We start from the raw sequence: 27,531 nt of genomic DNA on the forward strand, positions 1-27,531 counted from the left end.
TTCAACAGCTCACTGAATAAGCTGAGCTACTTGACATTGAGGTTACTTAGATGCATTGCACAGGTCACAATGGATTCAATCATGTGTCCACATAGATACACAGCATGCCGAACGTTCCAATATCAAATGAACAAATATTGCATAGATTAAGGACAGAGCTGTGTGAATCTGTCAGAGGGATAAATTAAAAATATACTGCATTATGCAAACATTAACATCAGACTATTAGGGCTATTTAGTATTTTATTCTGTTCAGGGCCTGGAATGAAATATAACATTTCATGGAAGGATGAGCCAGATTCATTCAAACCTTGCACCTGCTTTTGAAATTGAATTTTCAATTACAGGACAGAAAACAGAGTAGCTCCCAGTTATGCCAATTTTTGTTTTATAGGATGTGGAATATTCTTTGTTACGACCCTATTACTTTGACTTCTTTGATGATTGTGTTGTAATCCTGATCTCGCTGCAACTTACAACATCAAATCTTCCTCCCCCTCCTGCAGTGCCTTTTCAATCATTGATCTACACACTACAATGAAGCTGTTAACATACTTCAATACCTGTTCATTATTCTTCTCTGGCAGCCTGCAGAACATTGAATTTGGCTCTCTCTACCTTTTTTCCTCCCATCCACTTGCATTTCAAAGCTATTTTTTTAAAGTTGTTATTTTCCTGTTCACTGGGTGCCTGGAAAGATACCATTTGGGTGTGTTGAATGCTCACCATGGACTTATAGCATGTCTTCAAATGAGTAGTATGGTAAATATTAAAAGTATTTGTGTGGGTAAATATTCCCTCAATAAGAGTTGTGTGCATTTGTTCCTCTGAGGAGAAATTTGGAAATAATGCTAACCATGCACAAAGGCAGCCTTGGGCTATTAGCCAGCTTGCTTTTCTATTGCCTTACTTAGTAATTTCAATGTTTAAACTTCTTTTTGTTGGCTCCAAAGATGATCTTTCTAGATCACCCCTTCTTCCACTATCTTTGAGAAGTGAAGTCGACTTACTATTCCTCACCCTTTTGTGTTGTTCAGTCCCTATAATGGAGATTGTTTCCCTTTTGAGCCCGTGGAAGGGTCTGGACACAAACTAATACTGTACCTTTTCTGCTGCTGACTGACTTGCCATGTATTTTCAGCACTGCTTGTTTCAGATTGCCAGCACTTTTACAAACTTTCCCCAAATCAGAAGATGAAGTATTAATGATTTAATGTAAACTGAGCTCATGCTTTCTGTTTCCTGCAGCGGAATGCTCAATGCTTGGATTCTGAGATTGCAAAATCAGTTCATCATTATTACTCTGTGACACCAGTAGCAACATTGGTATCTTCACATATTTGGTTGAATGTAAAAATCCACCTTTACGATTCCCTCCTTCTCCTCTTTATGTTTTTCTGTTGGTGTTCTTGTTGACAGCAGTCTTTAGAAATCAATGAACTGATGAGAATTTATTTTATAATGTTGTTGTTTCAGGCTCCTGAAAAGTATTACACTGTTAAGGTTTAATTCAGTTTTTAGTAGTATTCTAATTGTTATGACGATGGAAGAGAACCTGAAAATACTTTATACTTTTTAAAAAAACTTTTATTTCTAAAATGTGTTGTTTTTAATCAGAGGTTTCTGCAACAAAATCCTGTGGAGTTATATTCAGGGATTGTCTGGCAAAATCCCGTGTGACGTACATGCAATGTGTTACAGGTAAATTGTCAGGGACGTGTCAAACAAGGAGAAGCTTAAGAAGGGAGAATAAAGGGGATAAGTTCTCTTCTCTATCAGCTGAAGGCCATCTTCACAGACATGGCTATTTTACCTTCCAAGAATACACAAGGACAATGTTTAAAAAGCAGTACCAACTCCACTGAAATCAACTGGTGGGACTGACTGCTCTTGAATCTACCAGTGTAAATTTGTGCAGTAGTATGCTATGAAGGTCACAATCAAAGAATTATTCCCTGGTTACCTTTGTGTTGCAGGTAAAACTTTGAGTCAAAAAGGAAAGACGACAACAAAGAATCGCTCTCACTCTGAATGCTGGACTTGAATCACAGTCAAAAGGCATCACCCAACTGAATCTCAAACAGTCTGCAAAAGTAAAGATCATGAAGCTGTTTGTCTACCAATGTCAATCCTATCAGTAACCTTTACTGCAGTAGCCATAAAATTAAAATATTCAAATATTTGTGAACAATTTTTAGCCTTGTCTTATTTCTAACATGTACGTATGAGTGTTACATTACTGATTCTTCTCACATTTAGTAATTAATTCAAGATGGCAGTGGCAGAGTATGCAGTGTTTAGGGTCCTCATTTGTTTTCACTCCTTTTCCTCCTCTCTCTTTCTCTAAGATTTATTTTTTTCTGATAAGAAAAAATATCTTGGAGCAGTTGAGAGCTGTAGTGAAGTGAGCTGGAGGGTTAAAGTGGAGCAGGGACAGTTGTTGGTATGTGGTCTGGCACAGGCGCTCAGCGGTTTGAGGCTAGTCAGACCTCGTATGGTACCCGCTGATCTACTGCGATGTATATCTGTACTTTGTTTAGCTGACTATACAATGTTTATTCTTTCAACTATGTCTTGTTTCATACAAAATAGTATGAATCACTGTAAGGTAATGCACATTTTTTATTCCTCTTTTTGTATCAAAGATTTGCATCTAGGTACTGTGTACCTAAGATGGCACCATGAGAGGTGACATTGTAAACTTGTCCCTGTACCCCATATTTCTGTACCCGATTGCATGTGTCAATAAATGATACTCTAGTTTAATAAACTTAACTTTGGTAAATTAACTCAAGAAAGCCTGATTGAATTCACTCCTTTTAAAACATAAGTTAACTTTGGGTCTCGGAGAATGGGATTCATTCGGGAAGGGATCCTTTATAAATTAACCTTGTTGCAACCACCCAAAGGAGTGGGTGAATAAAGGTAGTGGAGCCATTTCATCCCACATCACACTGGGGATGTTGTGGTACTGTATCCTGTGCGGAACCATCATGAACTTCTCAAGGTTTGATTGTAGCATACGATCTTGTTTTCTATCTGTGAGAATTCTTCAGTGATTGGCTAGTTACTCTGCCTAATGACATTCCATTGCTGAATCCTTAGAGATTCTATAGATTCAGTACCAGGTTCAAATAATAATTTCAAGAAATGCCTAGATACTTGTGGTACTTTAAAATCTGCATTTTTTTGATCTGAAATGCCACAATTGGTTACAAATACTGGCTATTGTATCATTAATAAGTACATTTTATGAGCATAGTTTAAAATTGCATTATTGAACAGTTTTTTTGTGTGGCTGGTTTTTTTTGTGTCATTGACTGTATTACAGATTTGCAATCTGTAACTACTTACTTGCCATTTAATGCTGCAACTCCTACCGTGCTTCTTGGAGTTGACATGCTCGCAACGTAGTTCCACTGACGAGCTTGTGGGTCCCACCTTTCTACTGTGTTAAGGTAGCTCCAACCATCATGCCCACCAACTGCATACATTGGGCCTTCAAGTACAGCTACTCCTGAAATACAAGGATATTTGGTCATCTTTGTGTTCAAATAGGACAGCATCTAATATTTAACATAGAAGTTATGATGTGTTAAATTAGGTTTGTAAGAAAATCAGTTTCACAACAAATTCCACAGAAATTCAGCATGTTGACTACAAATCACAAGGTACAAAGTATCAATAACTTGAAATGAAAGCATCTTCATGAAGCACGCACAACAGATTATAAAGGCTTGATTATGCAATCAGAAATGAAGCATGAGTGCTTACTGTTGACCTGGAAACAGCTAGATTTTTTGCTGTCAAAACAGTTAGCTTGAATCGACCAAACACCAACCAAACCCTATTCTACCCAATCCCACTCCAGAGATGATTCGGAGATGCCGGTGTTGGACTGGGGTGTACAAAGTTAAAAATCACACAGCACCAGGTTATAGTCCAACAGGTTTAATTGGAAGCACACTAGCTTTCGGAGCGACGCTCCTTCATCAGGTGATTGTCCAGAGAGATAGGGATGAAATAGACTCATGCTCATTGACACCTGAAACAGTTTGTAGCCAGCGACAGGAGCTGGCATATATGTTCAAACAGATTAGTTGGAGGACCTACAAAGGTTGCCTGTATCTTCAACTGGATATTAAAAGCATGTAGATCCTCTAATTTTACCCATTCACTCATTTAACCCCATACCCATTTCCATACTCTCATTCCATCTTAATGACTCAAATATGCAGTATATATAGAATCAATGAGTTATTAAAAACAATGACAAATGTTGAAACATTAAGAAAAAGAAACCTATTCAGTATTTATTTTTATTATTTTATATTGTCAATCAAACTGGAAATTATATATCATTAACAAAAGCTTAAATTGTTTTGCACCTATCAATTTTGTCCAGATAGAGATTCAGAAATTGACAATAGAGATTGTAGAAAACATATCATTCTGTAAATAGGATAGATTATCAAGCAAAGTAAGTATTCCACCTAGTTGTGCAAATCTGATTAAACTAGCAAGTTGTTCTGTTTTACCTAACTGCCTAATTCAGGTTAAAAAAAAATGCACACTGCGTTTTTGTCATAACAAGAAAATAACTACTTACTGTATCCAAACTGTTCTTAACCAATATGAAGGAAGAAATATAAATTGTTAAAATTATAAATCAATAATTAAACTTTTTAAAAAAAAATTCCCATACACATACAAACAGACACACAAAAGACAAGACAAATATTCTGGGGGTTGGAAGGAACAACATGTCAGAGAAGCACGACTCAAGCACCAATTCAGATCACAGATGCTGTTGAGGTTTCAATTGTCAATTGCTTTCAATTCCTTTGATGAGGACTATTTGAGAACACAAGATTATGAGCAGGCCAATTGTCAGTTTTTTATTCACTGACTGAGGATTTACCCTTTCAGTCTCTGATGATGCTGTTTCTTCTCCTCATCTCAATTGAGGAATTTGCAGTGATCAGTTTCCTTGTAAGTATTGAGTGAAATCAGCTACTAAAATATTTTCTGCTACTTGCCAACACAACAGGGAGAAAAAGACGAAGTGCTTTCTTCATCACAGACTGGATACTTCTGCTCTATTTGCCCAGGAACCAATCAAGAGATTGTTATTATGCTGAGCTGTCTTAAACTCATACAATTAGTCAAATGGAAAACTGGTCAAAGGACAGTTTCTGAGCAAAACTGCCCTGAATACCTTCTTTTCCACAGCTTGATTAAGACAACATTGTACAACTCATAATGTAATCTATTAACTCTGCAACATCTTCCACAATTTCTTTATTCTAAAGCAGTATGTTCCCCCTTCTTTTGGATTACAATCTAGTAGAGAATGAAAGTGGGCTTTCTACACTCCCAACCTCCTGAGAGATAAGCCATAATTTCAAAAAGATATTTCATTATAAAGTTTATGGCACATAGACAATAAAACATAAGGCGTATATACTTCATCTCTTATACAAATCTTATATAATCACTATCGTTTTCCCCTGATATTCTTCACTTATTCTTTCATTTTCACATTCCAGTCAATGCATCTGTTATCATATTATTTTCACCAGCAACGTAAACATTCTTTATATTGAATGATTGCACCAGGTGAATTCCATCTGAATAGTATTGCATTTCAGGTTTTAAACTTTTTAATTAGTAATGACAGATTACAGTGAGTATAGATTAATATTTCATTGTGTCCCTGTCAGAAAGTCTTTGGAACGTTGAAAAATCAAAAATAATCCCAAAGTCTCCTTTTCTACCAGAGAGTACTTTCACTCATAATAGTTTAACATTTTTTCGAAGTTCTCCATAGACTTCTCTATTCCTGATAAATCATCTTGTACTTATTCCCAAATCACCAGGAACAAATAATTGAAAAGCCAGTCAAAGGACTACACCTGGGCAAAGCTTCCCTAAATATGTATACATGGAGCCAACACGTCCAGCAATTTTCCCCACTGCTTGAATATGGTAATGCCATACATACAATTCATAATAGTTCCAGTAATTCACTTTTAAAGCTACAACATCATCTTCTGTTGTTCTTCACATGTTGTGGAATGTGAGATTTATTTTAAGAGTTTCAATTTTGAACTGCTGGCATTTGGATTTTTCTTATGTAATGAAGTTGTCACTGTTTTTTTGAAACCAGGATTGTAGACCACAATACATAAGAGTGTGACTGACTTGGCCCCTCCTGGAGTGATATGAGGAATGTGCTTATATTGGGAGAGTTTTACAACTAATGAGAACAAATATTGAATATCAGTAGCTTGCTTTTGGTTGAAAAAATCAAGAAGTGATTCTTATTTTGAAATAAAACATAGACTGGAGAGTTTTTACTTCAAATGTTGGGTGGAAGTAGAGTTTTTTTTCCTGGAGAAATGAGTTAGGCCAGAACAGTCAGGAAATAGGTTACCGCAGTTCAAGGATTTTAGTTTGAGAATTCCAAATCAGAGTGTTCGATTAGAAACTTGAAAGGGTTATTTACAGCTCAGAAAATTTAAGTTCAGTTTGTGAACAATCAAGAAGAGGCTATCAAGCTCTCAAGACCAGACATTGAAAGAAACAGCAAAAACAAAGCTATAGATTTGATGGAGAAGGAAACCTTTTGGTATTTGTGCATTGCAAAGTGATGGTGTCAGGAATAGATAGGATTTTATATTGTTGTGTCATAGCGTCATAGAGACGTACATCATGGAAACAGACCCTTCGGTCCAACTTGTCCATGCCGATCAGATATCCCAACCCAATCTAGTCCGACCTGCCAGCACCCGGCCCATATCCCTCCAAACCCTTCCTATTCATATATCCCATCCAAATGCCTCTTAAATGTTGCAATTGTACCAGCCTCCACCACTTCCTCTGACAGCTCATTCCATACACGTACCACCCTCTGTGTGAAAGTGTTGCCCCTGAGCTCTCTTTAATATCTTTCCTCTCTCACCCAAAACCTATGCCCTCTAATTCTGGGCTCCCTGACCCCAGGGAAAAGACTTTGTTCATTTACCCAATCCATGCCCCTCATAATTTTGTAAACCTCTATAAGGTCACCCTTCAGCCTCCGATGCTCCAGGGAAAACTGCCCCAGCCTTTTCAACTTCTCCCTATAGCTCAAATTCTCCAAACCTGGCAACATCCTTGTAAATCTTTTCTGAACCCTTTCAAGTTTCACAACATCTTTCCGATAGGAAGAAGACCAGAATTGCACACAAAATTCCAACAGTGGCCTAACCAATGTCCTGTACAGCCACAACATGACCTCCCAACTCCTGTACTCAATACTCTGACCAATAAAGGAAAGCATACCAAATGCCTTCTTCACTATCCTATCTACCTCCAACTCCACTTTCAAGGAGCTATGAACCTGCACTCCAAGGTCTCTTTGTTCAGCAACACTCCCTAGGACCTTACCATTAAGTGTATAAGTCCTGCAAAGATTTGCTTTCCCAAAATGCAGCACCTCGCATTTATCTGAATTAAACTCCATCTGCCACTTCTCAGCTCATTAGCCCACCTGGTCAAAATATTGTTGTAATCTGAGGTAACCCTCTTTGCTGTCCACTACCCCTCCAATTTTGGTGTAATCTGCAAACTTACCAACTGTACCTCTTATGCTCACATCCAAATCATTTATGTAAATGACAAAAAGTAGAGAATCCGGCACCGATCCCTGTGGCACTCCACTGGTCACAGGCCTCCAGTCTGAAAAACAACCCTCCATTACCACCCTCTGCCTTCTACCTTTGAGCCAGTTCTGTATCCAAATGGCTAGTTCTCCCTGTATTTCGTGAGATCTAACCTTGCTAATCGGTCTCCCATGGGGAACCTTGTCGAACACCTTACTGGTCTTTGAAATTGTGTTTGTACAAATAGTTTGGTTTGTTCTGTTCTTTCTTAATTTCCTTTTTGTAATAAACTTCTGATTTTTTCCTTAAAACTAAATCTGCAGCATCATATGCCTATGTTTCAGTGCAAAAATATCATATAAAATAAAACAAAATAATATCTATCAAACCACAATTCAGTTTGTGACCTGATTTGTCTGTTAGTAGCATTGACTGGTATCATATTTCTTTGTTTTAAACATATTTTAGTCCATAATCCAAGAAAAGGTAATAGTATTTTGTAACAATCACACCTAAACCTTAAAGTGGGGACATCTTTGTTCCAGATTCCATCCAACGTTCTTCTGAAAAATACACACAATGATAGATCATATGGTCACTATAAATTGTGAAATGTCCTGAACTTGTATATCAATATCTGAATTGAACAAAAATAAAGATTCAATGTATTGAACTGTTGTGAGATTTGTGCTTAAAGTTCTAAATCAGTCCAGGGCAATTTTGATGAGGAAGGGGCATCTGGAGTATGTGCCAGGCTCCCTGTCCCTTTGCCATTTGTTCTTAGGGCACATGGGAGCGGGCTCGATGGGGTGTAGAATGCACGCTTCTCCATCAGATCCTGCAGTCTGGCAGTTTCCAAGCTGTCCAGGGAGGCAGACAGATGGTCCCATGCTTCTCTGCACTGCTATAGCTTCTGGCCAATAAGGGCTACTGCATCCCTCAAAGTGAACACTTGACCGCATGGAGGGAATCCTTTCAAATATCTCACACAACTCAAACCTGGCTTAAAAAATAATGTAAGAATCAGCTCACAGAATGTGTGTATCACAGAAAGAGGACCTTAGACTGGATTTTCTCTGTGTGGAAGTGAGAAAAATCATGGTCTGCAACCAATTTTAGGATTCCAAACTCTATTCCCACTGTCCCAACATTCAACAACATAGACCAACAGGTACAGGCTCATGTAGATTGTGAGCCTGCACTCTGTTCTCCCAATCTAGTGGCTTCCTAATGGTGATTGGCATTCCCTAGCACCCAACAATGTTCAAGGAATTTTGGGCAATTTCTCTGTTACCTGCCGCACTTGCAAAGTAATAAAGAAAGACTGCAGAATCCCAAAGTGCAAAGGGATTTCAGTGTTCTCATGCATGAGTCACAAAACATTAGTATCAAGATACAGCAAGTGATTAAGAAAGCAATGGACATCTACATTTCATCACCAAAAGAAAGTGAACAAGGTGGTTACGCTTCAATTGTACAAGGTATTGGTGAGACCTCATCTCGAAAATTGTGTGCAGTTTGGTCTCCTTACTTAAGGAAGAGTGCAAAGCAGTGAAGGTATTTCAAAGGAGGTTTATCTGATTGATGCTTGCACAGAGCAAGTTGTCTTCTGAGGAAAGATTAGGTATACTGGGCTTATTTTCACTGGGAGTTTAAAAAGTGTGGGGTGATTTGATTGCTGTCTATAGGATTCTGATTGGTCTAGGTGATGTGGACATGGAAAGGATGATTCCTCTTATGATGAGTCCAGAACTAAGAGTGGTTGCTCTTGTAGATGAAGATAAGTGGGAGGATAAGTGGGATGAAGGAACATGAATAGTTCCCTGTCTTGCTCCACCATTCCAGGTCATGGTTGATCATCTCCCTCAATAATATTTTCCTGAATTGTTATCTTATCCTTCAATGTCATTATTATCTCGACTCAACAGCAGGACAGATCAGGAGAAGCTTCTACAATCTGAGCAGCAGGACAAAGCAGATGAAAAATCATTAAAGGAACAATCCAGAGGCTGAGGAGCAGCCAGCAGCCCAGCATCTACTGAAATGAAAATGAAACTGAGCAGGAAGCAATCTCTGATGAGGGAAAGCCATGGTATACATTCTACTGCTACAAGAATCTTTTGAATATGTGGGAGACCCATGACAAGTCAAGAAGTAGCAGCGATGTGGTTTCTGAAGTAAAAGTAATTAATTACATTCAGGTACATTTCAAGGTTAACAGCCAAATCACAAAAGGACCAAGTTGGCACACTACTCTGCATTCAGCAATATTGCAAATAAGATTTTAGTGAGGCGGGGGGTAATTTTAGTAATTGTTGTTTATGAAGAAGTTAGCGGAGCACTTAATGATATTTCAGCACTTAGTGAATAAAATAAGAGTAAAATTTAATAAGCAGAAGCAAAGCCCAGGGAGAACATAAATTCATTTATCAATGACCTATTTTACTTAGCAGATAACTGAAAATTTGGGACATTTAAAGATGACCCTGCTTAATGAATTTTAAAAAAAAAAACAGGGCACATCATGGATAAATTTTTGGAAGGAGCCTTACTGAATTTTTACAGTCTAGGGAAGATTTAACTTTAGCAAAAATGATGCAATGCGTGAGACTTGTTGAAGGAAGGAAAAAGACAGAGACTTTATTCCAAATGTGAGAGAGAGAGAGATTTTATAGAAAAAAATTGAGGCAGTACAACATGTGAAAGGACAACAAAGCTAAGATCAGGCAAGCATGAAGAAAGGGCAACATATGCTTTTCTGCAGTGATCTCACTTTGGAGGACAGAGGCTGTATCCATAATAAGATTTTCCAGCCCAGAATGCAGAATGCCTGCAGGAAGATTGGATGTTGACAGATAGTCTATCTTGTTAAAAAGATTTTGACCTCCCAAACTGAAGGAAAATCCATAAGAAAAAGTAATATCTAAGATAACAAATATGAGAAATAACAGAATCAACAGGGACATAGTGGAGTGCTGAAATAAAAGTAAATAGACACTAAATGAATTTTAAACTTGACTGGGTGGAGGTGCATCAGTCCTCTCAGGTACATTAAAATGCTGAATTCAGAAACAGTCAGGTGATCCCCTACTCAACTCCAGGGACCATAGTTATCCAACTAAAAGTAAAAGGAAGTTAATGCACAACAGCACGAAAAAGACTGAGAAATCACTGAGATACTCAACATGATTCAAAATATAGAATGTTCTTTACCGAAAAACTGGCAGAGTTGCAGTACAGTGAACTGCCAAGAAAAACAAAATGGTGAATTCATAACTGAGGTGTCATTAGATAGAGTCATACAGCAAGGAAACAGGTTCAATTCATCCATGCCGACCAAGTGTCCCAAATTAAACCAGTCCTATTTTCCTGTGTTTGACCCATAACTCTCGAAAGTTTTCCTATTCACATACTTGTCCAAATGTGTTCTAAATGTTGTAACTGTACCTGCATCTATCAGTTCCTCTGGCAGTTCATGGTAGATACAAATCACTCTCTGTGTGAAATTGCTTTCCCACAAGTACCTTTCAAATCTTTCTTCTCTCACCTTAAAATTATGCCTTCTCATTTTGAACTCCCCTACTCCAGGGAAAAGACCTTTGCTATTCACCTAATCAATGCCCTTTGTGATTTTATAAACCTCTATAAGGTAACCTCTCAATCTCCTAAGCTCCAGTGAATAAAGTACCAGCCTCACTTTATAACTCAAACCCCCCAGTTCTGGGAACATCCTTGTATATCTTTTCTGCATCTTCTCCAATTTAATTATATCCTTCCTATAGCAAGGCAACAAGAAATGTACACAGTACTCCAAAAGTGGCCTCACAAACACTCTGTACAATTGCATAGTAATGTCCCAACTCCTATAGTCAATGGTCTGAGCAAAGAAGGCAAGTGTGCCAAACATCTTACCACCCAGTCTACCTGCAAAGCCACTTTCAAGGAGAAGGTCCTACTATTAACTGTGTAAGTCATGCCCTTGTTTGTCTTACAAATATACAATACCTCGCATTTATCTAAACTAAACTGCATCTGCCACTGCTTTGTATATCCACCCATCTGATCAAAATCCTGTTATAATCTTTGATAACGTTCTTTGCTGCTCAGTGTACCACCAATTTTGATGTCATCTACAAACTTACTAACCATGTTTCTATATTCTCATCCAAATCGTTCACATGTATGACAAACAACAGTGGACCCAGCACCAATCCCCCTGCAACACCACTGGTGACAGGCCTTCAGTCAGAAAAGAACCCTCCACCACGACCCTCTGTCTCCTACTGTCAAGCTAATTTTATATCCCATGTGATCTAACTACCCAGCCTACCATGCGGAACCTTGTTGAAGGCTTTACTAAATTTCATGTAGACAACATGTAACACTCTGCCCTCAACAATCTTTGTGGTCACATCCTTAAAATAGTTAATCACAGTTGTGAGGCATGATTTCCCTCAGACAAAGCCATGCTGACTATCCCTAAGCAATGCTAGCCTCTTCAAGTGCATGTAAATTCTCTCTCTCTGAATCCCCTCCAACAACTTACCCACCACTGAGAGACTCACCAGTCTGTTTGGGGTGGCATGGTGGCTCAGTGGTTAACACTGCTGCCTCACAGCACCAGGGACCCCAGTTCAATTCCCACCTTGGGCGACTGTCTGTGTGGAGTTTGTACATTCGCCCTTTGTCTGCGTGGGTTCCTCTAGGTGCTCTGATTTCTTCCCACAGGATTACCTCAGATTACAACAGGATCTGGACCAGATGGGCCAATGGGCTGAGAAGTGGCAGATGGAGTTTAATTCAGATAAATGAGAGGTGCTGCATTTTGGGAAAGCAAATCTTAGCAGGACTTATACACTTAATGGTAAGGTCCTGGGGAGTGTTGCTGAACAAATAGACCTTGGAGTGCAGGTTCATAGCTCCTCAAAAGTGGAGTCACAGGTGAATAGGATAGTGAAGAAGGCGTTTGGTATGCTTTCCTTTATTGGTCAGAGTATCGAGTACAGGAGTTGGGAGGTCATGTTGCGCGGCTGTACAGGACATTGATTAGGCCACTGTTGGAATATTGCGTGCAATTCTGGTCTCCTTCCTATCGGAAAGATGTTGTGAAACTTGAAAGGGTTCAGAAAAGATTTACAAGATGTTGCCAGCATTGGAGGATCTGAGCTACAGGGAGAGGCTGAACAGGCTGGGGCTGTTTCCCCTGGAGTATCAGAGGCTGAGGGGTGACCTTATAGAGGTTTACAAAATTATAGGATAAATAGACAAAGTATTTTCCCTGGGGTTGGGGAGTCCAGAACTAGAGGGCATAGGTTTAGGGTGAGAGGGGAAAGATATAAAAGCGACCTAAGGGGCAACATTTTCACACAGAGGGTGGTATGTGTATGGAATGAGCTGCCAGAGGATGTGGTGGAGGCTGGTACAATTTCAACATTTAAGAGGCATTTGGATGGGATATATGAATAGGAAGGGTTTGGAGGGATATGGGCTGGGTGCTGGCAGGTGGGACTAGATTGGATTGGGATATCTGGTCGGCATGGACAAGTTGGACCGAAGGATCTGTTTCCATGCTGTACACCTCTATGACTCTATGTGCAGGTCAGGTGAATTGTCAATGCTAAATTACTCATAGTGTTATGTGCATTAGTCTGGGGTAAATATAGGGTAGGGGAATGAGTCGGGGTGGGTTGCTCTTCGGAAGGTCGGTGCGGACTTGTTGGACTGAAGGGCCTGCTTCCATACTGTAGGGAATCTAACCTAATCTGTAGGTCCCAGGCTTCTCCTTACAGTCTTTCTTAAATAAAGGCACAACATTAGCCAGCCACCAGTCTTCTGAGATCTCACCCATGGTAGTAGATGATATAAACATCTCTGTTAGGGGCCCTGCAATTTCTTCCCTCGCTTCTCACAATGTCCTGAGGAAACACTTGATCAGGTCCAGAAATTTATCTACCTTTGTGCTTTTTAAGATCTCCAGCAGATCCTCATCTGTAATTTGGACTGTTTTCAGGGTAGACAGCTTACCACATAGCCTCAGGAGCTGTCAATGCCACATCAATTTGCCTGTTCACACTAAGAAAGTTCTCGCCATCTACTTTTGAAAATGGTGAATCATGGCACTGAGGTTATACCTCACCAAGAATTGATTTCACGAGTGACCAATACAACAACAAATTGGTATCAGTTCTGAAGAAGAGTCATACCAGACTTGAAACATAAAACTCTGTTTCTCCCTCCACAGATGCTGACGGACTAGTTGAGTTTCTCCATCAATTGAAAAATGCAATGGTGCTTTAGTTTCTCATGACCACAGGCCACTACTCCATAGTACTGTGGACATTTTTAACTTGTCATTTCATAATGCATTTTTTTTTAGAAAGGATTGGTATTGGGCTGATTTTTTTGAAAAATTTAGTGCAGTTGTAAATTGTGGCTGTGTGGAGAGAATCACATTGAATATCACATATATGGATGTGAAGCTGCCTTCAAACAAAAGTCCATCAAAGGCAGGGAAGAGCAAATAAAAATAGAACTAGATTGTGATCTCTTGTGATTACAGAGATAATGGGGGGTCTGACAAATCCATGATCAGCAGCAAGCCACCCCCTATGATAGTATCATAAAACTGAAGCCAAATTTTATGTTTTCCCTTTGAAGAACACATAGGGCAAGGATAAGCTAGTTTCAACTCTACTGGGAGTATATTAGTGGAGTGAACAGTATTAACATCTGTGATGGTCACAGTCAAGGAACTATCCCCTTATCACCTCAGTATTACATATAAGACTCTTCTCACTTTGATAGCATTCAGCAAGGAAGCAACAAGACCAGACAGAAGGGAACTAGAATGGCAAAAGGACTATCTATCCTACAAGTGAAATTCAATCACAGTCAAAAAGAATTATAATTTACAGAATGTATTTTGAATTCTGACATATACCTCAAATATTCAACTTGCGACTCTTCGCAAACAATTCAGAGACAAATGTCAACATTTTTTTAAAACTTGCATTTTTTTGGACACCTCTTATTTCGAACCTATGTGTTTGCATCTATGTTACTTTACAAGTTCTTCACAAGTTTAGAAATTAATAAATTCATTCTTTATTAACTCATGAAAGCCTGGTTAATTTAGCTCCTTTTAAAAGAGAAGTTCATTTGGATCTGGGAGAGAAAGATCCATTTTTAAATTGACCTTGTTGCCACCAACAAAGGAGGCATGAATGTGTGAATAAAGAGGTGGAATCACTTCCACTTTTATCAGCCAGGAACAATTTTGAATACTTCATCTGCACATGTAACAAACCAGGAAACCTCACCCAAGGGCTGAGTGTAACAACTTTGACACTTCATCGGAAAGATGACCAATCCAACAATATGATTCTCCTCCAGCCTTACGTTTTCGATCTACATTATTTGCTTAGGTTTGTAAGGAGACTTGAACCCATAATCTCCTGACTTGGAGTTAAGAATGCTTACACTGAGCCAAGAAAGTGACGTATTTTGACAGTAACTATACTGGTCAGCAACTAGTGCATGGAAAATATAAAGTACAGATATTGCAATATAAAGATAGTGTGAAAGAGACTGAAAAATATTAACATAGTCTGTTTTACAGACTGAAGGGAGCTGAAATATTAGTCAAATTCTTTTACAGAGAGAAATTGCAAATTTGTAAATATTCTGTAAGCTCCATCAACACAAAAGTAATTTGTACTGATGATTTCTACAATAAAACTTACGATATCCAACAGCTAAGCAATGATGTTGATATCAGTTCATTGTCTATGAATGATGTAGCATTCAATTTGTATCATGAGGAACTTGAAAAAAAGTTCTTAACAACTGAGAAATTAAGATGAATACAAAGATAAATAATTTTCTAATTTAAAGATGTTGTAAAGAGAATTAGCAACTTCATGTTTAAATATTTAATTTTTTTCTTCTGACATGAAGATATCAATGATCCAGTATAATTTCAAACTTTCAGACCACACAAAACTTAAAAGTATCGTGAACTGAGAGAATAATAATGATTTAGCACATAAGGATATAGAATAGGCAAACCATTGCACCAATGCAGGTGAAATCTAATGGAGAGCCTTGTAAATACGAATGTGAAGTTTACATTTTGGTAAGATTTTCAAGATGGCAGCCAGTAACTAGTGGAGCTCCACAGGGAAACAAGTTGGAACTTTAACTATTTATGTGATACATTAATGATCTGGCCAAAGTAACTGACGTCATTATTGCTAAGTTTGTAGATGACAAAGGTGAAGGGGCAGGTCATGTTGAGGAAGCGGGGAGGCTGCAGAAGGACTTGGACAGGCACAGAGAGTAGGCAAAGAAGTGGTTGATGGAATATAATGTAGGAAACTGTAAGATAGGAAGATTAGAGGCATAGACTATTTGCTAAATGGGGAAAGGCTTTGGAAATCTGAAGCACAAAGAATTTTAGGATTCCTGGTCCTAATTCTCTTTTGGCTCAGTTGGTAGTTAGGAAGGCAAATGCATTGTTAGCACTCATTTCAAGACGGATAGAATACAGGTATATTTGAAGTCACAAGCTTTCAGAGAGTTGCTTCTTTGTCAGGTGAAGTGCCTGACTTCACCTGATGAAGCAGCAGTGGTCCATAGGCTTGTGATTTCAAATAAATCTGTTTGTCTTGTGTCTTGTGACTTCTGATTTTGGAATATTGTGAGCAGTTTTGGGCCTGTATTGAGGGAGCGATGTGCTGGCATTGGAAAGGATCCAGAGGAGGTTTACAAGAATAAACCCAGGGACAAAGGACTTGTCACATGAGGAACAGTTGAAAACTCTGAGTCTATACTCAGAGTTTAGAAGGTTGAGGGGAAATCTCATTGAAACTTAGAGAATACTGAGAGGCTTGGATAGAGTGGACATAGAGAAGTTGTTTCCACTAGTCGAAGAGACTTGGACCTAATGGCACAGCCTCAGAGTAAAGGGATGACCTTTTAAAACTAAAATGAGGAGGAGCTTCTTCAGCCAGAAAGTGGTGAATCTGTGAAATTCATTGTCACAGAAGGCTGTGGAGGCCACATTATTGTGTGTATTTAAGACAGATTCTTGATTGTTAAGGGGATCAAGGGTCACAGGGCTGAGAAGGCAGGAGAACTAGATTGAGAAACATGTCAATCATAATAGTATAGCAAAGCAGACACAATGAGCCAAATGGCCTAATTCTACTCCTATATTTTTATGGTATAAGCCTATCATTAAGGATATGGAAGATGAATTGAGCAAGTATTTTGCTTCAGTTTTTCACTGTATGTACGTCCAGTAACATCACAGAAATAATTGTAAAATGGGAAATGGAAGAGAGCAATAAACTCAAGAACGTTACAATAAGGAGGGAAAGTAATGCTGTGAAAATTGTTGGAACTGGGGGTTGACAAATCTCAAGTCCTGAAAAACTTCATGTTAGGTTCTGACAGACATGATTAGTGAGGTAGTTGATGCATTGGTTTTAATATTTCAAATTACCCAGATGCAATGAAAATTCCTGTATTTGGAAAATACTGAATACAATTGCTTTGCTCAAAAAGGGACAGAGATAATAAGCAGAAAATAAACTGCCAGTGAGCTTCACATTTATTGCAGGAAAATTTCTTATGTTATTGTTTAAGGTGTTAAAGCAGTGCAAGGAGAAAAGTTCAGGGTAATCAGGAGAGTCAAATGGTTTTTCGAAGGGAAATCAAGCTTAAATGATTAACTGGAGTTCTTTGACGAAATAACCTATGTTGTGGATAAAGGGGAACCAGCTGATGTAATGTACTGAGATTTCCAAAATGCTTTTGGTTAGGTGCCACATCAAATATTATTGTGAAAAATAAATGCTCATGTTCCAGGGCAACATATTGGCATGGAGAAAGATTATCTAACTAACATGAAACAGGAGCTAAGATATAAAATCATCATTTTTTTGTTTGCCAGTTGGTAATAATTGCTGAGCCACAAGGATAAGTGCATTTTACAATTTATATAAATGGCTTGGATGCAAGAGACAAAAGGTACAGTTGCTAAATTTGCTGATGACACAAAGATAGATCGAAAAGCAAGCTGTAAAGAGGATATAAGGAGGCTACAAAGTGATGTAAGTAAATTGTCAATGGACAAAGATCTGGCAAGTGCACTGTGATGTGAAAAAAAAAAGTGTAATGGTCCATTTTGGTCAGAAGAGTAAAAAGGAAGCATATTATGTAAATGGTGAGAGATTGTAGAATTCCAAGGTACAGGGGGAACTGGATGTTCTAATTAATGAATCACAGTAAGTTAGTATGTACATACAACAAGTAATTGGGAAAACTATGAAAATTTTGTTGTTTATTACAATAGAAATTTAATGAAAAGGCATAGAGATTAACACCAGTTCTGAAGGGCATTGGTGAGACAACATTTGGAGTATTGTGTACAGTATTGGTCACCTTATTTAAGGAAGCCGTACCAAGAGCTATAATAAACCTGCTGGTTTTTAACAATTAGAATTTAATTATTGATGCACTGGAAGCAATTCAAAGAAGGTTTGCTGGGATAATACCTGAAAATGGACAGGTTTACTTGTAAGGAGAGGTTGGACTGGCTTGATTCTACTGGAGCTTAGAAGAGTTAAGAGGCAATTTGTTTGAAACAGGCACAATCTTGCAGACTGTTGGCAGAGAGAATGTGAAAAGGAGGTTTCCTTTTGCGGCAGAATCTAGGCTAGGGGTCACTGTTTTAAAATAAGAGGTCGTTCATTTGTGGAAACCATGGGAATAATACTTGTCTCTTGGAGGATCATGACCGTTTGGAACGACCTCCATCAAAATGCAGTTGAAACTGAGTCTTGAATATTTTTAAGCAGAGGCGGATGTAATCTTGATAAGCAAGGGGTATGAAAGACTGATCACAGTAGGAGATAATCATAGAATTCCTACAGTGTAAGGACAAGCCATTTGGCCCAAGGAGTCCACATCGACCCTCCGAAAATTATCCCATCCAGACCCACATCTCCTATTTTATCCCTGTAACCCCACATATCCCATGGCTAACCCACCTAGACTGCACATCCCTCGACACAATGGATAATTTAGCATGTCCAATTCATCGAACCTGCACATTTTTTGATTGTGGGAAGAAATCAGAGCACACGGAGTAAGCCTACAAAGACACAGGGAGAACGTGCAAACTCCATACAGATAGTCACCCAAGGCTGGAATTGAAACCAGGTCCCTGGCACTGTGAGGCAGTAGTGCTCACCACTGAGCCACTATACTGCCTCTAATGTAAAGTTGAGGTCGTGATCAGATCAGTCCTGATCTTACTGAATAGAAAAGTAGACTCGAGGGGCAGAGTGGTCTACTCCTGTTCCTAATTTGTACGTTAGTATTACCCAGCACTACTATGCCTTGAGGAAATGAGGTTTGGTAAAATGGCCTATTAATGACTGCATTCAATTTTCCAATGTTTTCATGACGCATGGTTATGACCTCAAAACTACTTAATGATTATCTAAAAGAACAAATATCATGTAGAGTCTGTAATGTTTCAGTGTCTTTATTCAGTATGAAAACCATGTGAGCCAGCTTAGATATAGTTAAGCTCACTAATTTTCTCCCTTTTGCTCTGAAGTATTTACTCCTTGTTGGAGTATAGTTGTAATAGTGCTGCTCATTCGACAGTACCTTCCCAGGTTTTGTTCATAATTAGTGATACCATGAGCCATACACACCTGTTTGTATTTAACACTTAAAATTTAATGCCAGCATTATTTAAACTATCTTGTTTAAGTAACTATTATTAAAGTGAATAATTCAATATGGGAATTTAAGTATACTGATTGGCTATAAGCAAGTTAAGAGAGTTACATAACTAAGCGTCATCTATCGCCATGGTGATGTTTACGAGCAACTGATTCTCAAAATGCGGGAAAGGAGCAAAATACCTGTTTATTAGATTCAGATGTATTCAGCTTATGTTTGAAAATTAATTCTTGCAAGTCATTACGACATGAACATGACAATCTATGCAGTGAAAAGAAATCATACATTTTTTTGGATTTATGGGAATATGTGGCATTTGCACTAATTCAGTAGAATGTTAAAACACAAAAAGTAGCTAATCATTTAAATAGAAATGATTACTTGTGCCTCTGAGTGTTGCTACCACGTTGGTCCATTGGTGCAATGTATCAGGGAATTTTTTTATGTCAATAGTTATAAATTATTGATCTTTCAGAGAGGTTTGTACATTATTCACTTGCTGTTTTTTTACACTGTTTCTATCATAGCATCAGCCAGCATGGAAACAGACCGTTCAATCCAACTCATCCACCCCAACCAGATATCCCAATCTGACCTAGTCCCATTTGCCAGCATTGGGCTCATATCCCTCTAAACCCTTTCTATTCATATACCCATCCAGATGTCTTTTAAATGTTGTTATTGCATTTGCCACCACCACTTGCTCTGGCAGCTCATTTTAAACATGCAACACACTCTGCATTAATAAATTACCCCTCAGGTCCTTTTTAAGTCTTTCCCTTCTCACCTTCAACCATGCCCTCTCATTTTGGACTCCCCCACTCTTGGAAAAAACATCTTGGCTATTCACTCTATCTATGCCCCTCATGATTTTATAAAACTCTATAAGGTCACTCCTCAGCCTCTAATGCTCCGTGGGAAAAAAGCCCCAGCCTATTCAGCCTCTCCCTATGTCACAAACCCTTGAATTCCAGCAACATCCTTGTAGATCCTTTCTGCACCCTGTCAAGTTTACCAACATACTTCCTGCAGAAGGGGAACCAGAATTGTACACCATATCTTAAAAGTGGCCTCACCAATGTTCATATACAGCCGCAACATGACATCCCAATTCCTGTAATCAATGTTCTACAAATGAAGGCAAGCCTTCTTCACCACCATGTCTACCTGCAACTCCACTTTCAGGGAACTGTGCAGCTGCATCCTTCGGCTTCACTGTTTGGCAACACTCCCATTAACACTTCCAATTAACTGTCCGATCTGTCTTACCAAAATGCAACAATTCACATTTATCTAAATTAAACTCCATCTGTCATTTCTTAGTCCACTGGCCCAGTTGATCATGGTCCCTTTGTATTCTGAGATAATCTTCTTCATTGTCCACTACAATGTTTTGGTGTCATTTGCAAACTTATGAACTGTACCTCCTATATTCACATCCAAATTATTAAGATAAATGACAAAAAAAAGTGGACCCAGTCTTTGTGGCACACTGCATGTCATAGGCCTTTAGACTGCAAAATAACCCTCCACTATCACTCTCTGTCTCATACTTTCAAGCCAATTTTATACCTAATTGGCTAGCTTCCCCGGATTCCATGTGATCTTATCTTTATAACCAGTTTACATGCAGAATCTTGTTGAACACATTGCAAAAGTCCATATGGACAATGTCTATTGCTCTGCCATCACCAAACTTTTTTGTTCCCTATTTAAATAAAAACTCAATCAACTCCTGCTATATACCTGGCCAACATCAATCCTTCAATATCACTTTGCAAAAGCGCAGATGATTTGGTCATTCCTAACACCCATTTGTGAGATCTTCTGTTTTGAATTTGCTGCTATACGTTATCTACAGTGAATACACTTCAGAAGCCCCTTATTGGTTGTAAAATGCCTTGGGTCATCTTGAGTTTAAGAATGGTGCCAAAAATTATCCAATCCTATCTTTCTTTTGATTTTCTTGGAAAGTGAATGCCTTTGTCTCCATGGACTCTGCTGCTCTCATGGAAGCAAACATGTGTTATTCTATCCTCATGGATTTTGCCTACCATGGCATCTGGGTGTTTGGTGCCTAAACTACAATCATAAAGCTGTTGTACTTAGTTAAATCATCTCACTCTTGAGTCTGCCACATGTATATTCCCACCTTCTCTAAGGAAAACAATTACATGATTTTCAGGAGTTCCTACAAGTGCTTTATTTACATTTTAACAAATTGAAAAAAATACAGAAATTGCTGGAGAAACTCAGCAGGTGTGGCAGAGAGACAGCAGAGTTACTGTTTTGAGTCCAGAGACTCTTCATCAAAACTGGTAACAGTTAAGAAAATATGGCCAATATTTCTGTCTCAAGCTTACTGTAGTTCTCCTGTAAAGCTCAGCACAAGCTACATTGCTGCTTGGAGGGCCCTGCACCCTTCAGGGGTCAACATTGAGTTAGAACCTGAACACCTTCTTCTGCGTCCTTTACCTGACCCCACAACTGAGGCTCTGTCATGACATGTGCTGATTCCAGCAGCTATACCCATTTTTATCTACTTATGGTCCCCATTATCAGGTTTTAATTCTTCCTATCTTACCATTATCCATCCTTTTGTCTGCCTGATATCTTTCACTGCCTCTGTTCTCCATCTCTGACTATCTACTCACCCCTTTGCCCTCACTCTCTCCCAACCCTGGTTTCCACTAGTTCTGATGAAGGGTCAGTGGACTTGAAACATTAATTCTGCTTTCTCTCCACAGATGCTGCCAGACCTGCTGGTTTCTCAAGAAACTTTTGCTTTTGGTTCAGACTTCCATCATCTGCAGCACTCTATTTTAATAAATAGAATATTGACTGTTGTTTTCTAGTACAGTTCTTTCAATTCTCTCATGTTGGTGTGTCGACAGTGTATGTTTATTGTCAGTTACATCATCATTAACATTATATTACGTCTCCTCCCAAGTTTCTCATCACTCTTTTGATGACAGTTTCTACAATTACTTTAAACTGTTTACATTATCATTTAGCATTTCTGCTAAAGCTTCATTTTCAATTGTTGCATAGAACTGCTCTGTTTTTGTCAGTACTCTAGATGGGAAGTAGACTTGTGAATGAGCACTGAGCACAATCCCATGGGAGATATATTCAGAGAACTTTTTGAGGATAGTCTGAAGCTCTGACATCTCCAGAGAGTGACTTCTCCTTTATTTTCCAAACTGCTCCCAACTCCAAAGTTAGTGTGGACCTCTTCTCAAAAGCTTTCTTAGATGTTGTGTGAAAGCAGAAGGATTTGGAATGATCTTCTCCACTTGGTTGACAATTTCTAAAAAGCATTGAATATCATTGACACCATTGGTTTTTGGTGGTCACTTATTGCCTTTGTCCTCTGGGAATTTTCCTGTGATTCTCTCCCTTGGACAATGTGACTTAAGAATGTATAAAGTGTAATCTGAACAGTGACATTGTAGCAAAGTCACCAGGAATCCTGAACTTCCAGGCTAATTTCTGGGGACATGGATTTCAAATCCAATATGACAGATGGCACAATGTGTGTTAAAACATCTCTACGAAATGTGAAGTTACACACTTTGACATGAAAAATAGAAGAGTTGAATATTATTTAGATGGAGAAGGAACACAAAAAGCTGCAGCACAGAGGGATTTGGGGGCCTTCGTGCATGAATTACCAAAGCTACAATCTATGTTCATTGAGTAACAGACAAGGCAAATTGATTGTTGGCCTTCATTTCCAAGGGAAAGGAGGATAAAAGAAGGAAGGTTTTGCTAAAACTGTACAAGGCACTGGCCAGGTCATATGTAGAATACTGCAAACAGTTTTGGTCCTGTTATGTAAGGAAAGATATATTAGCATTGGAGAAGTCCAGAGAAGGTTCACTTCGTTGATTTTGGGGTATGGAAGAATTTTAAAGAAGAGACTAGAACCAGCAGGCACTCTCAGAGTAAGGGATTGATCATTTAAGACAGAGATGAGGAGTTTTCTTTTGTTTAAGTCAATTGGCAGAATTCTTTAATATAGATAGCTGTGGAGCTTGGGCCATTAAGTATATTCAACACAGAGGTGGATAGAATATTTAGTCATTAAATGCATCAAGGATTATGGCAATGAGGCAGTAAAATTGAGTTCAGTATTATATCAATGAGTAGTGGAGAAGTTTTGACTGGCTGAATTGTTTACTTATACTCTTAAGTCAAATGCTCTTATGGCCTTATAGGACATGTTTCTTATCTTTGGGACTTGACATTTTTATTGAGCATTGCTTTCAAACCTCCCTATCTTCTTTGATCATGCTCCTTCTAAGTCATACCATGTATCAGTGTGTCATCCATGTAATAGGCAAACTGCCTTAAAGAATTTGAGACACTGCATGCTGAAAGATTTCTGGTGCTGATGCAATTCTAAAAGGCAGTCAATTGGAAACAAAAATCACTTGCATGGCTTGATACAACTTTCACTTGTAGTCTTGATGTATTTGCCAAAATCTGCTATCTGCATCAAATTTTGAGAAGAAACTACTACTGACTAGTTTTGCCAGACGGTTATCCATAGAAAAACAAGAGTGGTGTTCTCCCCAAACCACTTTGTTCAAATGCATTAGGGATACACAGAAACTGAGCCTCCCTGGATTTGGGAACTGTCACCTGCCCAATCGAATTAACATCAAGGGAAAGCAACAGCCGACAATTTAGTACAACAGAAAGTATATATTGGAAGCATTGCATAGATTTTAAACTTATTAGGAAAGGAAGAACTAAGCAGCAAACATCAAGGAATCACTTGAGAAAAGACATGCTAAAATTAACTACTGGTCTATGAAGATTTAAGATCAAGTATAGCACTACTTTGCAAAGACATGTTAAACCTGTATATCTTTACACACCTAGAAAGCTATCATGCAAAGGAAAGAAGTGCAGCTTCAGTGACACGAGATGAGTTTCATCCCTCCTAGCATTAAGACTACAGTGGTGATCTGGAATAGTTTCAGTTCCTGAATCTAAAGGTCCTCTTTTGCACTTACATAGACTGCACTTGATTTAATGAGAGAAGGTATCCACGGTGGGTTAAAACGTGACATGTTTGTCAGAAAATATCATGTTTACAAAATTGGGCTTAAACAGCAAACAAAAAAAGAACAAAGAACTGCAGATGCTCGAAATCAGAAACATAAACAGAAGTTGCTAGAAAAACTCAGCAGGCAGCAGCGTCTTTGTCGAGAAGCCAGAGTTAATCTTTTTAGTTTCAGTGAAGTCCAAGTTCTGGAGGAGGAGTCGCTGCACCCGAAACAGTAACGCTATATTCTCTCCACAGATAATACCAGACAGGCTGAGTTTTCCAGCTATTTCTGTTTTTGTTTCTGGATATAAACAGTGGCTTTTGTCAGTTCCCATTGAATGAGAAGTCAAAATTACTAACAATCTACATTGCTCCCTTGAATTTTAGTTGTTTATCATGTGGCATAATGTCAGTTGCAGAAATTTTCCAAAGGACTATGTTGAACATTCTACAGGACCTAAGGGCAGTAATATATCATATGGATGGCATCTTAATCAATAGTGAATCTGCCAAAGAATATAACTTAAGAGCTAAAGCAGTTGTAAAATTTCTGAGGAAGAAGACCTGACATTGGATGAAAAATGGGAGAAAGTGAGGACTGCAGACGTTAGAGAATTAGAATCAAAAAAGGTGCCACTGGAGAAGCACAGCAGGTCAGGCACATCCAAGAACTGATGTCTTGGGCATAAACCCTTTATCAGGAATGGGTGCTTTTCCAGCACCACGCTTTTACACACTAGATGAATAGTACAGATTCTCAGTAATGTATATTTGTTTCTCCAGACACAGTGTTAGTAGCAAGGACATAACGGCAGACCCAACAGAATCTTCTCAGGCATATAGAAGGAGAATATCTTTGGTACAAAACCATGGGAAAGGTAGAATCATCTAGGGAGCTGATAATCAACAGGATTGTGTTTGCCACAAACTACCGAATGTACTATACACGAAAAGAAAGAGGAATAATGGGTGGAATGACATGGGCTATGATGGGGTTTATGGCAGAATTGAATGAGATGAATGACAAGGCCCACCTCAATATTGAGAGCATCTTAAGCCATGTGTTATGCTGTTCACAAGCATCATGGCAAGACTCTCATCAGGCAGTGGCAGGTCATGGTTTGGGGAGCCGGGAAAGCAGAAGTGGAGATAAGGACAGTGGTGGGGGATCTCTAAGGTATACGGTATGGGAATGAACAGAACAGCAATAGAGGGCGTGGTAGGCTAAGGGAGATGATGGTAGCAGCAGTGGCCACCACCATGACCTCCACACGTGGAGCACAGAGGAGCACAGTGGGCATCACTAAGGGTTTCAGTGCCAGGGACTATAATTGCAGACACTACAGACCTCTGCAGACACCTCTGCTTTCCTCTATTGCCAGCCTTGATTTATCACCCTTTCTAGCAGGGATCCACTCACTGTTCCTGCAGGACCCCTTAGAATCCTTTTGAAAGATTACCCAACAGACTCCCAGGTCTGTATTTGTTGCAGACTTGCTCCATCCAGGGAATGAAGCGTGACCTGTGTGGGATCTCTCAATCATGCATCAGGACAGTGACTGATGCCATTTGTATAAGGTCACATTGGTTCATTTTGTTTCCAAATGCAGAGATCAGTATTGCAGCCTGGGCAATTGGATTCAGGGACATAGCTGGCTTCTCCAAGGTATTGGGTACCATTGATTGTACACTAATGACACTGAGAGGCTATTTCACAACACTAGCAACAGCAAAATCTCAAAAAACGCAATGCAATACTTGCTTTACCAAAACAAAAGGTTCAGCCCCTTATTTCTATTTGCCCAAGTCACTTGTCGGTCATACATTTGGATGAACCAGAATTTCATAAAAGACCAGAAACTATAAGCCTCAAAGGCCATTGAGCCAAGAAACAAAAATGCAGAAAAAGACGATCTTCTAAGTTAGAAGGTTCATTTTCAGACGTTTCATCACCATATTAGGTAACATCATCAGTGAGCCTCTGAATGAAGCACTGGTGGCATGACCCGCTTTTTATTTTTGTGTTTAGGTTTCCTTGGGTTGGTGATGTCATTTCCTATTCTTTTTTCTCAGGGAGTGGTAAATGAGATCTAAGTCAGTGTGTTTGTTGATAGAGTTCCAGTTGGAATGCCATGCTTCTGGGAATTCTCATGCGTGTCTCTGTTTGGTTTGTCCTAAGATGGATGTGTTGTCCCAGTCGAAGTTGTGTCCTTCCTCATCTGTATGTAAGGATATTAGTGAGAATGGGTCATATCATTTTCGGGCTAATTGATGTCCACATATCCTGGTTGGCTACCTTTCTGCCTGTTTGTCCAATGTAGAGTTTGTTACAGTTCTTATAAGGTATTTTGTAAATGGCATTAGTTTTGCTTGTTGTCTGTGTAGGGTCTTTTAAGTTCATTCGCTGCTATTTTAGTGTGTTGATGGGTTTATGGGCTACCATGATGCCAAGAGGTCTGAGTAGTCTGGCAGTCATTTTTGAGATGTATTTGATGTAGGGGACAGCGGCTAGGATTTCTGGATGAATTTTGTCTGCTTGTTGGAGTTTGTTGCTGAGAAATCGGCAGGCTGCATTCATTGGGTACCCATTCTTTTTCAATACACTGTGAGGTGATTTTCCTCTGCTCTGTGTGTTCCTCTGTGCTGCAGTATGTGGTGGCTCATTGAAATAATGTTCTAATGCAGCTTCATTTGTGGGTGTTGGGATGATTGCTTCTGTAGTTCAGTATTTGGTCAGTATGTGTTGTTTTCCTGTGGATGCTGGTTTGAAGTTCCCCATTGGCTGTTCGCTTTACTGCAATATCTAGGAATGGCAGTTTGTTGTTGTTTTCTTCCTCTTTAGTGAATTTTATGACAGTAATGGTGTTTATGGATGGTCTTGAAGGTTTCCTCTGATTTGTTTTGTTTAGTGATGGCAAAGGTGTCATCCATGTGGCAGACCAAATGTTTGGGTGGATGGTTGACAGAGCTGTTTGTTCAAGTCTCTGCATTACTGCATCTGCTATGAACCCTAATATCTGAGGTCTCATGGGTGTTCCGTTGGTTTGTCTGTAAGTTTTGTTGTTG

General features: G+C 39.0%; 1 protein-coding gene across 7 annotated transcripts in view; it reads right to left on the reverse strand.

The window, feature by feature from the left end:
* LOC140495791 (kelch-like protein 4) overlaps positions 1–27,531 on the reverse strand; it is a 319,048-nt gene that overhangs the window by 18,847 nt on the left and 272,670 nt on the right. For 5 of the 7 annotated variants that reach the window (XM_072594903.1, XM_072594902.1, XM_072594904.1 and 2 more), the window contains one exon: positions 3,355–3,517. In XM_072594903.1, the coding sequence (XP_072451004.1) occupies positions 3,355–3,517 (163 nt within the window). Of the gene's footprint in view, positions 1–1,963; positions 2,086–3,354; positions 3,518–27,531 lie in introns of all 7 variants that reach the window. The other 2 variants (XR_011964098.1, XR_011964097.1) reach the window with 2 other exon arrangements.

Source organism: Chiloscyllium punctatum, chromosome 25, assembly GCF_047496795.1.
Source record: "Chiloscyllium punctatum isolate Juve2018m chromosome 25, sChiPun1.3, whole genome shotgun sequence".
In the NCBI taxonomy this organism is placed as follows: Eukaryota; Metazoa; Chordata; class Chondrichthyes; order Orectolobiformes; family Hemiscylliidae; genus Chiloscyllium; species Chiloscyllium punctatum.